General features: G+C 42.5%; 2 protein-coding genes across 2 annotated transcripts; one reads left to right on the plus strand and one right to left on the minus strand.

Annotated features, from left to right (window-relative positions):
• Nucleotides 1-1,210: 1,210 nt before the first annotated feature.
• nkx2.3 (NK2 homeobox 3) lies at nt 1,211-5,600 on the plus strand. Its single transcript, XM_019864571.1, has 2 exons — nt 1,211-2,128; nt 4,043-5,600. The coding sequence occupies exons 1-2, from the start codon at nt 1,765-1,767 to the stop codon at nt 4,693-4,695; spliced, it is 1,017 nt and encodes a 338-aa protein (XP_019720130.1). The 5' UTR covers nt 1,211-1,764; the 3' UTR covers nt 4,696-5,600.
• Nucleotides 5,601-10,810: 5,210 nt separating this feature from the next.
• Nucleotides 10,811-16,889, minus strand: slc25a28 (solute carrier family 25 member 28). The gene is made up of 4 exons (XM_019864653.1): nt 16,351-16,889; nt 13,430-13,658; nt 12,819-12,875; nt 10,811-12,266 (listed from the first exon to the last, which is right to left on the minus strand). Exons 1-4 carry the CDS (start codon nt 16,690-16,692, stop codon nt 11,716-11,718), a joined length of 1,179 nt encoding a protein of 392 aa, XP_019720212.1. The 5' UTR covers nt 16,693-16,889; the 3' UTR covers nt 10,811-11,715.

Consider the following 16,889-nt stretch of genomic DNA (forward strand, 5'->3'; position numbering starts at 1 on the left):
AAATGACACGAAAATCCTCATATTATATAGCCTTTTCCGGGTTAAAACGGATTAAAATCGCATTCTAGTCTGAATTGAAAACCACGTGTTTAATTTCACATTTCAGACCATCGTTCCTCTCTATGTTTTAATGGCCCGTTTAAGGGTTAAAAAGACACGTTTGTAAACCGCAGCAGGGCCTAATCTAAACAGCATCTCGTCGATGGCGAGCGGATGAGATTAAGCCAGCATGCTTTCCTTTTCTTTCCACACGGTTTAGGACCAATGGGCTCTCGGAGCCTGGCGCCTGCACTCGGGCCACAGTCGACAGGTAAGAACAGAGGTGTCCCCTTTCAACAAACACGCGCCCCCCTTTGACACGTCGATACAATTCCGATGTTTATTTAAGTGCTTCGGATCGGAGTCAAATTAACTTTCAAATGAAGTCGACAAAACGCAATCGATAGACGTATTATTTGATTTTATTATCTCGTTTTTTAATGTTCGAAATGTGACGAATCTGAAGGAGAGCGTTTAATCCCCGCGCACGCAATAAAACCTTTAACACGTACTTTAACATTTAAAACAAATGCTCACATAATAATAATAATATTAATATATCACAGTATGTAACATCATGTGCCAAATTGAACTAAAATGCTGATGAAAAAAAAGTTGCCCACTCATACTAAATCAGTTCAATTCAACATTGTTAATGTCTTCATCTTGAGGCAGAATAAATTTCAAGTTAATATTAATAAGTTATAAATAGACGTTTCAAGTCTAAAGTATATTCTTGGACATCCTTTTCTGGAGTATTTCATATGCCGTCTAGGAGTTGTTATCTTATCCATTATAGCCAAGACAGGAAACAAAGATATGCCTAATCTATAGTGGTAATGGGACTATTTGGATGGAGGGTGTTGTCATTCAGCACATGATAAATGCTTTTTGATAAATAATTAATGGGGGGGGGGTGCGTTTTCTCAGTTGTTTTATGTTGCCAAATGTGTTTTCTTGCTGTGATTTCACTAGTATGGGCTCTCGTGCTACTGAAAAAAAATGACTGAAATAAAAATCCATCCATCTATTATCTGTTCCTTTGATCCTCACAAGGGTCGCGGGCATGCTGGAGCCTATCCCAGCTGTCTAGGCAGGGTACACCCTGAACTGGTTGCCAGCCAATCGCGGGGCACACATTGACAAACATTCGCCCTTGAGGACAATTTAGAGTGTTCCATTTGAACTCAATCATTATTGAAGTTCAGTTGGGGTTTTTTCCCATTTGTTCGTAGTATTACAGGCCCTTACTATAATAAATATACCTTTTAGGAATGGAACGATCTGCCTTTTTTTAACGCCAAGGGCTACTGTATTTAAAATGTTGATCGTGCTCGTGGCACATGGAGAGCAAATGTATTATTTCCGAACCCCTATCTTATAGTACATCGCATCACTTTCAATCGGGAGGTTTTTTTTTTTAATGGGGTTAGTGATCACAAGAGATCGCAAAAGAGAGAGAGAGGCTGGATCTCTATCAGTCCCTTCAAGCACAGGACAGCATCTTGGCTCATCCAACTCTTTCTCTCTTATACGTTGAGCCAACCAAACAGGATCGACGCCCCCTCCACCTCTTTCCCACCTCGCCCTGCAGTCATCGACGTGCAGCCGAAGGAGAGGGATGTCTCTACAGAGCGTCTTGTTTTGAAAGAAGACAAAAATACACATTTACGCACGGAGCTTTCTATTTGGACACGTAAATATTTTTTTTCCACCGGGAACACCATGCTTCCCAGTCCGGTTATAACATCCTCCAGCACGCCTTTTTCAGTCAAGGACATCTTGAAGTTGGAGCTGCAACAGCAATCGCAAGAATTTCAGTTCATCTCTTGCCTTTCGGGTCTGTCCGGCGCGCTCCCGCTGCAGACCGGGGCTCTCCAAGCCCACTCGCCGCCCTCCTGCATGCTGGCCCGCAGGGACAGCCCGAGTCCAATCAGCTCGGAGAGCGACGAGAGAATGTCGTATCTCGGGGCGCTCGCCGGACCCGATCGGCTGCACGCGGAGTCAGGGTTGGAGATGTTCGGCAACCCGGCGCATATCCACCCAGTGGACCTGGAACTGGAGACCGAGCAGGAAGACCGAGACGACAGTGAGTGCACCATACAACTATTGAATCGATCCATCAGTGAGCGTTCGTGTCAAGTTTTTTAATAACGTGCAAAGCTCATTTAAATCCACATTCTCGAATTCTGTTTCTCGACGGTTAATCAAATTTGATCAAAAGAGTGACACACCTAATACAAAAGTACGTGCTGTTCACAGATGAGGGGGAAAAAAATAACACGACCTTATTCTTGAATTGTGGTAAACGCACGAGAGCTAACACAAGAGTTGGGTAAAAAAAAAAGTCAGGTTTGACAGCTCGGTTTTGATTGACACTTTCACAGAGGTATATTCAGGTAACCGTTTTTTCTCTCTTTTTTGCATCTGCACTGCATCATAATGACAGGAAATGTATCTAATATTTCGCCTTTGAAATCAATCAGACGGTGAACGATCGTGCACATTTATTCGATCGTAGTGCTCATATTTTCGGGGTTTATGAAAGGGACGTGAGAACCACCTGCGCCCTTACGCCACTGCAAACCACAACCGCGATAGTGAACATATATTTTACATTAAACTCTGACCCTCACATCTGGGCGCCATCCTTTGTGTTATATCTCACCAAATGATTTAAGTACAATGAAGTGACCATGTGAGTGACATTTGTCAACTCAACATTTTAATATTTACACATAGATTTTGTTTTAAATTCATAGACATTGGAGTCAACTAGTACGAAACTTTCACCTGACAGCCAAGGAGAGAGCGATTTCATCATATATAAGTGCTGTCTGAAGTTTTGTTTGACATAAGTATGCCTGACAAGAAACTACTTCATGTTGTGATAATTCTATAAATGAAAATGTATTTTCTATTGACCCAAGTTTTATGTCAAATATAATATAATCCCGTTTTAATAATATTTGAATCTGAAATATTTAATATTAAAAAGTCAGAATGTATGTCTCAAGGAAATGTACAATAAAAGCATCCCACGTAAAATAATGACATTTTAAATAACATTTCGAATTTCTAAAAATATAATCTTAAATTGGCATAATTTTGTATTCAATAAATACAATATAAGCATCATGCAGAATAAAAATGACGTTTTCAATCAGATTTAGATTTTTACATCAATATTCTGAGCCATTCCTGTCATGTGAGCGTCATGATGATATTTAAATTTGTTTTTTATCATTATCGGAAAAAGGGTGGAGAGGTGGTCGACTGGCTAGCACGTCCGCCTCATAGTGCAGAGGTGTAGGGTTCGATTCCGACCTGTGTGGAGTTTGCATGTTCTCCCCGTACCAACGTGGGTTTTCTCCGGGTACTCCGGTTTCCTCCCACATTCCAAACACATGCATGGCAGGTTAATGGAACACTCTAAAGTCTAAATTGTCCCGAGGTGCGTGCGTGAGCTCGAATGGATGTTCCACTCTGTGTGCCCTGCCATTGGCTGGCAACCCATTTTGGGTCCCCCCCACGCCTATTGCCTGAAGAGTTGGGACAGGCTCCAACACGCCCGTGACCCGTGTGAGGATAAACGGATTAGAAAATGGCTGGATGATCGAAAAATATTTTCTTAGTTGTCATATTTTTTTTCTACTGAACGTACCTCACGAAAAATAATCTAATTTTATAGTTTTTAATTTATTATTCAATATTCTGTAAAAATAGAAATTTGTTGCAATTTTTATGCTAAACATTTTAAGCAGAGGCATACAGACAGACCGACAGACAGACAGACAGATAGACAGATAGATAGATAGATAGATAGATAGATAGATAGATAGATAGATAGATAGATAGATAGATAGATCACATTTTTTATGTTACTGTAATGTATATTTTGCTTTTAATTCATGCTCGATGTGAAAATTAATGGAGTCACGCACATTTACCGCATATGAATATCGTGAAATTGTATTTCAAATTTCCACGTGTCGTCACGCAGAGGTCGGAGGTGCGTCGCGGGGCGACGAGACCGACAAGCCGCCCGGCAAGCAGCAGCGGACCAGAAGGAAGCCCCGGGTGCTCTTCTCTCAGACTCAAGTGTTCGAGCTGGAGCGTCGCTTCAAGCGGCAGCGTTACCTGTCCGCCCCGGAGAGAGAGCACCTGGCAAGTTCGCTCAAGCTCACGCCCACGCAGGTGAAGATCTGGTTCCAGAACCGCAGGTACAAATGCAAGAGACAACGGCAGGACAAGACATTGGAGATGGCCGGACATCACCACCACCACCATCACCATCATCACCCGCCGGGACCCCCGCCTCCTCCGCCGCCGCCCAGGAGGGTGGCCGTGCCGGTGCTGGTGCGGGACGGCAGGCCTTGTTTGACTGGATCGCCTACTTATAACACTTCCTACTCAGCGGTGGGAGCTCCGAGCGCGTACGGCTACAACGGCTACCCGGCCTACAGCTACAACAACTCGGTGTACACTAACACTTACTCTTGTAGTTTACCTGCTCTACCGGCCTCCAACAGCGCCGCAAACGCCTTCATGAACATGAATTTGGGACCTTTAGGCGCGCAGACGCAGACCCAGTCCGCGCAGGGGGCGGTGGTCCCTCCGTGCCAGGGAACGCTGCAGGGGATTAGGGCGTGGTAATGCACCTTTGGACGCACAGCTTGGATGTACCTTTTGGGAATGATGACTGTATTCTGAATGGAGTGCAACCGAAATGTAAAGGTTTGACTGAAATAAATGCAGTAGCCTTTTTATGCCGTGTGGACAAAACCTTTTGTTTACTGAACGTTGTCAATGAAGTTGCTGTACAGCTTAAAGTCCGAATTGAACGCTTTACGCAGTGAATTGCCACAAGAGAGGATGCTGATCTTGAGGCAGCATTTTTTGGATCTTTTTATTTTTTATTGTGATATATAGGCTAAACATTGTTTATCCTTCACAACATGCACGTGACACATTTTTTTTTTGTCGGTGAATTAACGGAGCAGTTGTATTTATGGCTGTTTACGCCCACATAGTTCAATAAACTGATAATGATATATATGAAATCATAAAATGATGACAGTGGAATTCATTTCGGAATTTTGTTTTGAAGGTGTGTAAGTGTGTATTGGAAATGCTCAATACGCATTTTTTTAATTTATTGCAGCAAACGTTTGTGAACAGATTTTCATTATTGATCAATCACAAATTTACCTTTAACGCAATGAAATATTAGCAAAAGAAACTTAGACTTTCTTCTACTCGTTTCTTTTCATTAAAAAAATCATACAAATATTTTGTGTAGCTGGGCACTCACACACACTGGGAAATACACATTCAAACCAGGCCTACACCTAAAACCTTTTGCTTAATTTTCATTTTGTATTGTATTTATAATGATCATTTAACCATCGAATACAAACGTGTCATTATTATATTTACTTATTCAAAACGTTTTTATTCTTTTCATTACGTTCTTCACTTATTGGCTGCATGACTGGCTGCCTGATTGTAGGTGTCCGGATGATTTTGACTACATTTTTAGTACAGGTGCTTGCAATAAAGTTCAGACGCAAAATCCTTGGGCCATCATTATTTGTGAATTTTCAGAAATGCTATATTGACCATCCCACAACCCCATTAAATTTCAATACGAGGAAAATCCAGCGGCAATACAAGTAAAGTGTGACTTTTGTATTCAGACATATTTCAGTTCTATAGCATGGAGTAAACCCCATAATCCAATGTCAGTGTAAATTAACTTAACGAAAAAAAATATGTTAAAAAAAAATTGAAGCGAGATCTAGGAAAACGGCAATTTTAGTGCCGGTGTTGTCCTAAGACTTTTGCACAGTCACGTGTGTACTTTAAAAAAAATGCCTTGAGCTATCTTTTTTTTTAAAGTGACACTAATCTTTAAATAGTATTAGTGTCTTTCCTGTGAGAACGTTCCAAGGGGTATTTGCTGAGACGAGAACCAGAAACTTCGAGAATGTACTTCCGGTCAGGATTCACAGATGGACATTAACCAGACAACCTCACAAGATGCATTAACAAAATCGAAATAAAATGATGGTTCAACATACGGTTCCGCGTATTAACCCACATACTCCTCCAATAGCTGATTGGGACGTCCACGAGCGTTGTGTTAATTAGAGTCCATTACGTGGATCTCCTCCTCCTTGCAAGCTGTCACTAATGGAGGCGAATGACAACATAAACAGAGCGTTTGTCTCCATGATAGACACTCACTTCCCCCTGGTCCCAGCGTTCGCCGTGCACAGCGGTGCTATAGTGTAAATAGAGCTGGCGACAGGACGGCGGTGCCTGAGGACGCAGGCCGGACGACGGCAGAGTGCAGCGATCGCTATCTGCATGCCTCCAAAGATAGCAGGGCTCATCGGAGTGAGGTGGCGTCCTCCGGACAAAAGGCTCCCATGGCAACCGCTCCAAATACTTAAAACACACACACACGCACAGGAGCACTTCATGAGGGCTGAGGGAGCTTTTACCCATCAGGGGTCATTTTATTAAGTCCTGAGATGGCCATGTTGTCTGTAGCTCTGTGCAATGCTGTGAATTGGGAATTTCTCCATTGCAAGACCAATAAAGGTTTTCTTATCTTATATTTTAACAAAAGAAAGAATGCACCTTTTATCCCATACTGTATGTATTTGATACAATTAGCTTTATTTATGTTAGTAAAGCAGTCGCAGCATAACACACACACACACACACACACACACACACACACACACACACACACACACACACACGCACGCACACACTCTTCTATTTCAATATTACATGTAGCTACACTGTAAACCCGAATTAGTTAGCTGAACTAAAAAAAGTGAGGCAATAAATTGCCTCACTTTTTTTGAGTTGGTGAACTCAAAAGTTCTAGTTCTCTGAACTTCAATGTTTCGATTACGTCCAACTTATATTTTTTGATATAGTTACTCAAAAGCTTTCAGTTAGAGTAACTCAATTGTTCTATGTTACTTACTTAGAAATTTTAGTTTTCAAAACTTAATTTATGAAGTTAACAGAACAATCTCTAAGTCTTAGAAAAGTACACAAACACCATTTTATGTTAAGTAAACCCAATTTAGAACTGTGTTGGTACACTATTACACAGTACATTCATATTATACTTCTAAAATTGCATTCAGTGTGTACATGAATTTATTAGCATATTTGTACACGGAATCAAAAATGATGTATATTTATCTGCTGGTCAGGTCAATATTTGAAACTATTTTATTATCTTTATTCCTCTTCTTCAATGTGTATTATCACTATTATGCATACATGGTATGGAGATGTGTTACACACTGAACGTATGGATTGTACTTCATTATTATATTGAAATATATCACCATCAATATTATACATCCCACTCTGTCCTCGTTGCACAGAAGTTACTGTGGCATAATTAGACTGTATGTATTACTTGTACCCACATGCAAAATTTTCCAGCTTGAATTTCAACATTTTCTGTTCAATGGCTTTGACTTGGTCAGGTCACTGTGCTATAAATATTTAAATACATTTTTAAAATGCATTTACATAAAATGCCCATGCTGATGTGGCTGCAACATTTAAAGAAGGTTTGTGTAAAACAAATACTTGATGTTTCCGACTGTAGATTGCAGGTGTTCCAATTGGTCCTCAGCAGATAGGGGGCGGGACTTTGGATAAACAGGGGTTCATGGTGAAATCCTGCTGGTTTGACTTAATCTCATGTGAATACAGTTTCACCCAGGAAGATCTTTAGGCTAGTTCCAGAAACATTTAGCAGATAACATCAGTACACTAGGGAATGTAAACATTTACAGTGAAACCTCAAGACCTCTACACTTAACTATATTACCGCCCCTATGGGGATGTCACATCCATCACAAGGCAAGCAAACCATCGCTGCGGCCTCTCCTATTTCTCCAACAGATGACTCCTTTCCACACAATTTGAAGCGATATAATCAAGACTCTTTCTTGTCTCTGCCATCAAGACAAATCACAGTTGTATGAACAAACAGGTGAATATCATGAAACAACCTTTCTGCATCTCCAGCTTTTGCTGTTCAACCGATTGAAAGAGTTCAGACTCACTAAGGCAGAACAAAAGTAAACACACGGATGTCTAGGTTGTGTTTGTCTGAGGGGTCAAATGGGACAACAAGTCTCCAAAAGCTCCAAAGTACTCTTCAAAGCAAGCAGAAATGACCAATCGAAATGTTTGAATGGGGAGGGATTAGCTCAGAAGGCTGAATATGAAACGGTCACCCATTTGAAGGGACTGACTGATAAACTGGCGATTCAGACCCCATTTCCTGTCATGCACTCCCACATTCTGTGCCTCAATTGAATTGGCTTTTTAAAAAAATTCTTTGAAAAGGTGAAATGGCATGACTAGCCACAAGCCACATTTTGCTCTAACAATGCAAAAAAAAAAAAATGGTTTGGAAGGTTTCCTTGGCCTCCTAGTTGGAAAAGGGTCCCCCATCAGGAAATGTGATTCCGCCATGGACCTGAAAAAAAAGAAATGACAAAAAATGAACCTCGATTTAATTGGATTATAATACCATTCATTAATCTGACCACATTTGGTTTTTTAATGTATCAGGGCATACCTACCAAGTTAGAGGGATCAGGCAGCACCCGCCAAACCACCTCAGACTTGAAAAAGTGTGCGGATTTTTGAAAGACCTGAGCCCCCATGGAGCCAAAACTGACTTAAGGACAACAAATGGCAGAAGATGGATTCCAACATCAGTGGGATTTTAATTCTTGGGTCCGACTCGGGGCTATGGTATTTGGAAAGGTTTTAACATTTTAAGCAGGAAAAGACGCCGTGGCAGTAAAGATAGACCACTCAAAACTTGAGATTTTGTGTCATATTTGTGGTCTTTAAGGCTTTTGATTTATCGTTTTATACACTCTCCTGGCCCTCATGTCTACACAGCGGTGCTTGAAAAATGGAGCCTGAGGAATTGAGGATTTTTGTCATTTTTGGGCTCCGACCAGAGCTTTAGATGTGGGTTTAGGTATTCCTAACTCTCTTTGCTGACTGAGTAGAACAGAATCACAACCCCCCCTGGAAGCTCGACATTGAAACACAATTGTGCTGAACACCTGAAAAAATGTCTGAATGTTTGCAGGAAGACTCTGCCTGACAGAAAAATGTCCCGAGCAAAGTTTTGTGTTACATGTATGAACTGATTTTTTTTTTTTTTTATTCAGGGTAGCGAGACAATGTGGGAGTCAATAAGGTTGCAAAGGTGTCATCAAAGCAGTTAGAGGTGACAAGAACTGGAAGGCACAGCAGCTCAGCTAATTTGACAGAGGACAGCTTCCTTTTCAAGATCAAGTTCTAAAGGGTAGGGAGGTCTGTTTCCTCTTCAGTGTCCCTGACTGCACCTGTGTTGCACACACACACACTGCACTTGGCACACGAGCGTGGACGTACACAGGAGCTGCGTGCTGGATCTTAAATTCCAGTCTTGAAGTGTTCCAATGAAGATTTAATGACCTCGCGCACGTTTTCAAAGAGAAAAGAAGCATGGGTGTGAGAGAAAGTGGGGGACACCTGCCTTCATCCAGAACGTTGGTGCAATGTTACACACGCTCCCCAAGGGTTCACACTCCTGGAGGCCAATATTACAGAAACGTGTGATTTTGGGGGTGGGGGAATCATCTTTTGATGAAACTGCAGAACATTTTGGATATAACTTTTTTTTTTTTTTTTATAAAACGGCACTCTATAGGTCAAGGAGGCCAGTCAAGGAAGAACCGAAACAGAGGAAGAGATTCATATTCTAAAATTGCCTTAGTGTGTGTGTGTGTGTGTGTGTGTGTGTGTGTGTGTGTGTGTGTGAAAATATGAACACATCCACAGGTGCTCGCTCTCAGGGATTTTGAGGGGAGGTTTGAATTTCCAAAACACAGGCTCATAAGCGTCCACAAGGGAGTGTGTGCAAGTCCATCTGACAGCCCTTTGTCAACACTTGGGACTTTTTCAACGAAGATACTGTACATAAATATGTGTGTGTTTCAACGAAAAAAATACATGGCTTTAGATTACATGAGATACCAGGCCGCATTGGAAATTTGACAAGGTATTTGTCAAAATCTTCTTAAACTGTGTATTGTGCTGTAAATATAATTACATATCAGCTACACTGAGGACTTAAACGCAGCCTTCAGCCTCAGGAAATATCGCTCAGGCTGAACAGCCTCAAAAGAGGCCTCGGCATTCATTTCTAACCAAGTCTGGTTGACGCTCTGGCATACAAAGGACAACTTGATCAATGACATAAGCAAGCACCTTATTTTCATCCAGCTTGACATTACGGTAATTGGTATTTTCCGCAGATACCTGACAATTTATATTTTATGATAATCTAAAATAATTATCATGGCCAGTTTGAAGTCTGTCTCGTATGATTGAATAGTTCCCTTCATCCCTCGACATTGTGTACCTGCTGAGTTTCACTTCGTTTCTTTGCACTGAAGACATACTTCATCATGCACCATTTGGCAAATTCCACAGCTTTGTCTTGTTCATTGTTTTTTTCTTTATGCATGTGTAGTTTCAGTCTTCGGGTGAAAGTGCACCTGCACTAGTGAAGACTAAACAACTTTACCTGTCAAACTAAAACGAAACATCACTTTGATGTTCCACAGGAATCTTTCTATATCACACTAGTATAGTTTCAATGCACGCTTGTTTGACCAGAGATAAAGCATTAAGAAAAAAATAGCAACCAAAATGATTTGGGATGATTTATGAGCACTGTCCACAGCTCACAATTTATTATTTCATGATGAGTGCAATTCAGAATCAGTTAGAATGACAGCTTCCATTTACTCAATGTGGGTATGATAGCAACATTTTCCACCATTGCTTATTGAGCTGACTCTTGGTTTTTGGGGCGCGGCCTATTCAATTCCGTGTAACCTGTACCATCAAAGAAGAGGACATTAACACACTCAGTAGTAGCAGTGACAGAAACTAAGATCAGTCTCAGAACAGCCGTCTGCAAGACAAGGCAATAATGGTGAATAGCTGACAAGTACGAGGGGGGTGCCAATGGAAGCGCCACAAAGCAAATTATGCCAACAGGCGATGGATCACATTTTTATGTGGGAGAAATTGAGGATAAATTAAATATAAGCTTGAGATTCATGTAAAGTCTAGCTGTGGATTAAAAAAAATAAACAGAGGGCGGGCAAATAAAGGGGGGGGGGCCCTCATATTTCAATGCAGATTTGGTTATAATCATTTAAATGACTGTTTGCAGGATTCCAGTTTCCCCCATCATTTTGAACTGTAAATTTGAAGAATCAATTACAGTACACATTCATGTGACTGAAAATCCTCTTAACACCAAATTTGAAATATTGGATGTGTTAAAAAAAAAAAAAAGAAGCTGATCCCAAAACAAGGTTATTAAAATAACACTACTGCCCTCCTCTGGTGACAACCCGTGGCCTCTACTTGAACAATTCGAATACTGTGACATTTCTTTCACCTAGCAACATAAATCATAATGTGCGTAATCAGCAAACGGCATTTTAAAAACTCTTTCCAGAAAGGCCTGTCTGGCCAATGGGACAGTGGAGATGGGGTGATTTCATGTGCTGTGCGTTATAAGCTGGCTTCACCTCGCGCCGTCTACATCTCCGCCTCCATCTGCTGCGCTCGCCTCTTTTCGAGCTGGTGCTTGGTGAGTCCGTACTTGAAGAACTCGTACACAGACCAGCTGATGGCCGTGGAGGGCATCTGGTAGATGACTCTCGCCTGCACTCCCTTGAAGTAGCCCCGCAGGCCGCCCAGCCTGTAAACCGTCCGGAAGGCGTGGGCCAGGCCCGTGATATGTCTGTGGGCTCCTTGGTTGGCCGAGAGGGAGCTGAGGGCGAGCGACTCTTGGGTGTTGAGGAGGGTCTTGCACACGTCCAGCGGCGTGGTGGCAGCGGCGGCCAGGGCCCCGGCCAGGGCCCCGGACAGCATGTGGGATGAGGGGTTGTATTGTCTGTGGGGGTTGAGCAGCTCCTGCAGGTATTCGTAAGTCATGAAGTGGAGCGCTTGGAAGGGTACGTTCATAGTCAGCTGGGTGGTGTAGCTGCGGTAGAATGCGCGGGGGCCTTCCTTCTTCCACACAGCGCGTATACAGTCCAACGCGCCGCGGTACGGGGAGTTATACATCTGCATGCGCTGCTTCACAACTAGGGAGGACCACAAGGATGTCCGGGGGTGCAGAGGGTTGAGGGAGACAGTTGAAGACCGGGGGGGCGGGAAAAAAAAAGAAGAGAGAAGTGAATAACCTACAGAAAAGTCACTAGTTTCTGTCGGCATGTGTTCTCAAGAATGTTTGTTTTTCTTCCACTGGCACTTCTAATTCCCTCACTTCAAACTTTTTGCAGTTTTGGAGCTCTCTCAAATTTTCCATGGTGAAAACCAATCAGCACTACCGAAAATGTAAAACACTCTTTTACTCACAGTGGTCTCCACTACTTTCACATGTTGCAAACAGTGAAACGAATTTATTAGAGTGAGGGAATACGCAATTTAACACAAACTATTTGGATCTTAATAGGGCTGAACAATTTTGAAGAACAAATCGAATTGGAATTTAATATCTGATTATCCTTTCAAAGCCCTCTTTCGCTGATTAAATTTTTTTTTTAAACAATTGATCCCACCCCCACAACTGTTCCTTGATGTGATAAATCACCCAATGATATTACAGAATTTTGAGGTTTTGTGAAGTCCTGTACCTTCTGATGGGTTCATGGCTGCATCGTGAAGCAGCGTGGCCACACATCCGGCTGCTCCTGCAATTAACACGACTCAGACATTAAAATGATCTCAACTAACTGGGGAGCATTCACAAGGCTTACTGACTGCTGGAAAGAAGTTCGAAAGTATCAGTCGGGAACCTTCGCTAATTAACAAACAAAGCATTGTTTTGCGTGACTCAGCAAGTTGTCTGGTCATGAGTGACATCTAGTGGACAACAGTGTTCATTGATACACTCGGAGGAAAAAAAAAAAAAGAAGTGAAGAGTTATTTGGAGGGGAGAAAGAGGACTTACCCAGCCTCCCAATACTCTGGAAAGAGGTGAGAGAGACAATAGGGAAAACATAGAAAAAGTAACAATAGCATTCAGTATAAGGATGTCCACGCATGGGAATTGAGTCAAATCTAGCTGGAATTTAGTTACTGACAACGGTTGCAATGAAAATGTTTTGTCCAATCAGATGCCAGCGTGTTATTGCATGTACTATTGAGCCTAGATCGCAAAGGGACTTGGGTATAAAAAAATCAGTATAGTTATGTATCATCATATAGCACGGCCCATTTGTAAAATCGTTAAGTTTTTTGGTACCATTAGCCAAATGGCTGTTAGCGCCGGGGTGGATCACATCACTCAGAGTCTTTTTGAGTTTCTCATAGCTGGCAAAGTACAGGGCATGGGCAGGCCCCGCCCCGATGGCGGTTACGTTCAAGCCTCTCATTGGCCGCCACGCTCCCTCCGTTGCCACGATACGGCGGAGGGCATCCATCACGTTCCGGTAACGGGCGGCCGGGTCGGGCTGGAGGCTCTGCATTCTTGTCTGGCGAGGAATCAAAATGGGGCAAAGTCAACAATCGCAAAGCAATGAAAGAGCCTCGTGAGCAAATAATGGTTGGAATAGGGCATGTGGAACGTGTCGGTGTACATGCATTATTGAATAGAAGGAAGCGCGAAGTTACAAGATCCAAGGTCACGAGGACACAGAGTATATCCTGCCTGTGTTCCCATTGACCCGAGATCGCAACTTTCTTTGTGTCCGCAAATGTAAACAGCGATAAATTAATCTATGACCGAGTCAATCATGCGCTCCCGAGTATAAAATATAAAAGTTGCAAATGGGAAACGAGCAGTGACATAATCCCCCTAACGGCAGCGTTCCGGCCGAACGGACAATCTTCTAACTGACCTCCGGTCTGTGTACACATGCAGGGGGCTTGGGCAAAGAATAAACACGGCCTCATGAGACCTTGTGTCATCAGGAATGCAGGGCTAACCGAGCTAGGCAACGCTGCACACATTGGCACAGTGAGTGAGACATGTGGCGTGTTCTCGGTTTACAGTGGATCCCAAATGGCGAGCAATGAACTTGTTTGTTTAAGAATATCAGGGGTCAACGACCTTTTTAAAACTGAGAGCTACTTGGGCACTGATTAATGCAAAGGGATAACACACTTCTGAACTGACAATTTTGCTCAAATTACCTTTGATCATCTTATTAATAATTAATGATATTACTCCATGACAAGACACTAATCGTGTTCCTCATTTCTCACAATGATTATCAACAATGATCTAACATGATAAAAAATACGAAAATATCAATAAGAAGCGTTTTAATTCTATCTCTCCCCTCACTTCCTAGAAAGTCACAATGTCCCATCTATTGGTGAGCCACCATTTGTACAACAGGCTCACAAGCTACTCATGTGGTCCATTAGGGGCTAACTGACGCCCGTGGGCGCCATGCTGGTGATCCCTGTCATGTGTCACAGGAAGGCATGCTCGATTACCACCAGACTTACTGTTTAATTTGATTATTTTATATTTATGGCCTGGGTAATGTTTTCCATACACTTTTTCTCTGTAATTATCAGTTCACCACTACTTTAGCGTATACCGACGGCAAAGCAGGATGACACTTTACAATGTAGATTAATGCTGAGTGTAAAAATAACTTGAACGACTTTTTAAAGGCAAGTTAATTAAATATTCATGAATTGTCAAGGGAGGAGCCTGATTTCGAGCAATATAAGGCGAGGTTCCAAAAAACACAAGGTGTTCACAAAATTTCAAAAAAGGTTCAACATTCACTGCAAGTACCTGGTTCAGACGGATTTGTATGAAGCCCCCTTCTAAGTCAGGAATATGAAACAAATGAAAAATTATGAATGTGTTAACTGAACGAATGTGACGCTGTATTATATTGTGACAGGGGTTGAGGAGAATCAAACTCCTCTTTTACCTTTCACTCATTATAACAAACACTGGTCATGTCTAAAAACGTTATGACTGAGAGACATACAGACAGACAGACAGATAGATCGATCGATAGATCTGTCTGTCTGAATCTAGCTAGGTAGCACCTCAAAAACGACAACAATAAACATGAGCGCAGACTCAGTCCGTGCAGGCTGTGCGAGAAGACTACAGGTGTTCAAGACGTGGATGAAGGGTGGGCGTGTGAGCTGCTTTTCAGTGTGACACAGGCAGCTGGATGTCCAAAGCTTATTTTGTGTCATCTCTCCAATGCAATGATCAAGAACAACTGACTGACCTTGAGGTCAAAAGGTCTCGACTCCCCCACCAATACAACAAACACTGCGATTGCAAAAGTGTCCTCAGTGTGCAAATGGGAATAAAAGACTGCCCTATAACCCTGCTGTGTTGGTTGACAGAGTTTAACACTCATTTATCCTGAGTCGTGTGACAAGAACAAGTGAAATGTTACAGGCTGTTCTAAGAAATCTATCTGGATAAATGATGAACAATGTCATCATTCAGTACATGTAACTTGCCAAACTTAAGGTGTGCTACATGATACCACTTACAGACACTGCCACAGTTGCCACTTACTGTATAAGATGATAAATAACAATTATACCCACTGACCTCGTATTCAAGAGATGAACTTAGAATACCATTGAACCTGGAACCATTGTTAAAAAATATTTTACTCGCCTTGATGACACGGAACTTTTGAATGATAGTATCTAAATTTTTACTTATGCTTCTGTGTATCTATATGTTGTTTTGTTTACATTGTCTATCCTATTAGTCTATTCCTTGGACGTAGTGTGCAAATAAAGCTGGTTGATTGATTGGTAGCTCTGTGGCTCAGACATCGCTGACAAACCAACTGTTGACTCATGTTAAGCAACTTTTTCAAAATTCAGTTTCCCTCCAAATAAACGCGTAAACATTGGTTACGAAACAGGCTAATCGAGGTTTTTAATTGAATTTCGAACAAATGAGACGCCTAATGGGGGACTCTTGTTCAAAAGCTGGCTAATATGAAAAGGTACCTAACGAGCAAACGTTGGGTAACTGGTTCAGATTAGCATGCGTTACCTAGGAGAAGCTAACCGCTGACCTTGTGCTCAGATCTGACGCGGGTTTGGGTTAGCATGGGAGGCTAACGAGCTATGCTAACGGCAACGGAATTCAATCAACATGCATTCCGCAGAAAAAAGGCTAAATTGTGCAGCTCGTTATCTGCCACCGAGCTTGGCTACCTTGACACAATCGATGGGGAACATGAGGCAGTGCTCCATGATCCCGGCCACGGCTCCGGCCAACATGTGCGTGCTCGTTGAGGCTCCCTGTGGCAAGCCCTCGTAGTCTGGTTCAGTGTCATCTCTTTGATCCTGTGCATTGCGGGTGAAGTCACCAGTCTGTAGTTCCGTCTCGCCTCCAATCCTCGGCGACAGGCTACCCACGATACTTTCCGATACTCCCAAGAACCTGCCCCCCAGCCATCGAACTTCTGCCCCGGCTGATGCGCCAGCAACCCCGGGATCGTTGCCTGCAGACTCCGCTGTCATCCGACGCCTCCTTACAAATCCATCCGCTTCCATGAGAAACCGAGCGACTGGAGGAAGAGGGTTGTTCGGGTACGCACAAATGTCTTAAAATGTAGAACTCCGCTCCGAAGTTTTGCATTCCCTTAGGTGGGTTTGGTAGCTACTTGCACCGCTACAGCATTCCCACCCGCGTCGTTACTTCCCAACCGCAGCCAAGCAAGGCCGCGGAAGGACGAAAGCACACGGAAACA

This window comes from Hippocampus comes, unplaced genomic scaffold, assembly GCF_001891065.2.
Source record: "Hippocampus comes isolate QL1 unplaced genomic scaffold, H_comes_QL1_v1.1 scaffold108, whole genome shotgun sequence".
Lineage (NCBI taxonomy): Eukaryota > Metazoa > Chordata > Actinopteri > Syngnathiformes > Syngnathidae > Hippocampus > Hippocampus comes.

Coding starts and splice junctions, on each gene's coding strand:
- slc25a28 (XM_019864653.1), bottom strand. CDS start 16,692: ATGGAAGCGGATGGATTTGTAAGGAGGCGTCGGATGACAGCGGAGTCT. Junction 13,659..16,350: donor TCCCCATCGATTGTGTCAAG/GTAGCCAAGCTC, acceptor ATTCCTCGCCAG/ACAAGAATGCAGAGCCTCCA. Junction 12,876..13,429: donor TAACAGCCATTTGGCTAATG/GTACCAAAAAAC, acceptor TGTTAATTGCAG/GAGCAGCCGGATGTGTGGCC.
- nkx2.3 (XM_019864571.1), top strand. CDS start 1,765: ATGCTTCCCAGTCCGGTTATAACATCCTCCAGCACGCCTTTTTCAGTC. Junction 2,129..4,042: donor GCAGGAAGACCGAGACGACA/GTGAGTGCACCA, acceptor GTCGTCACGCAG/AGGTCGGAGGTGCGTCGCGG.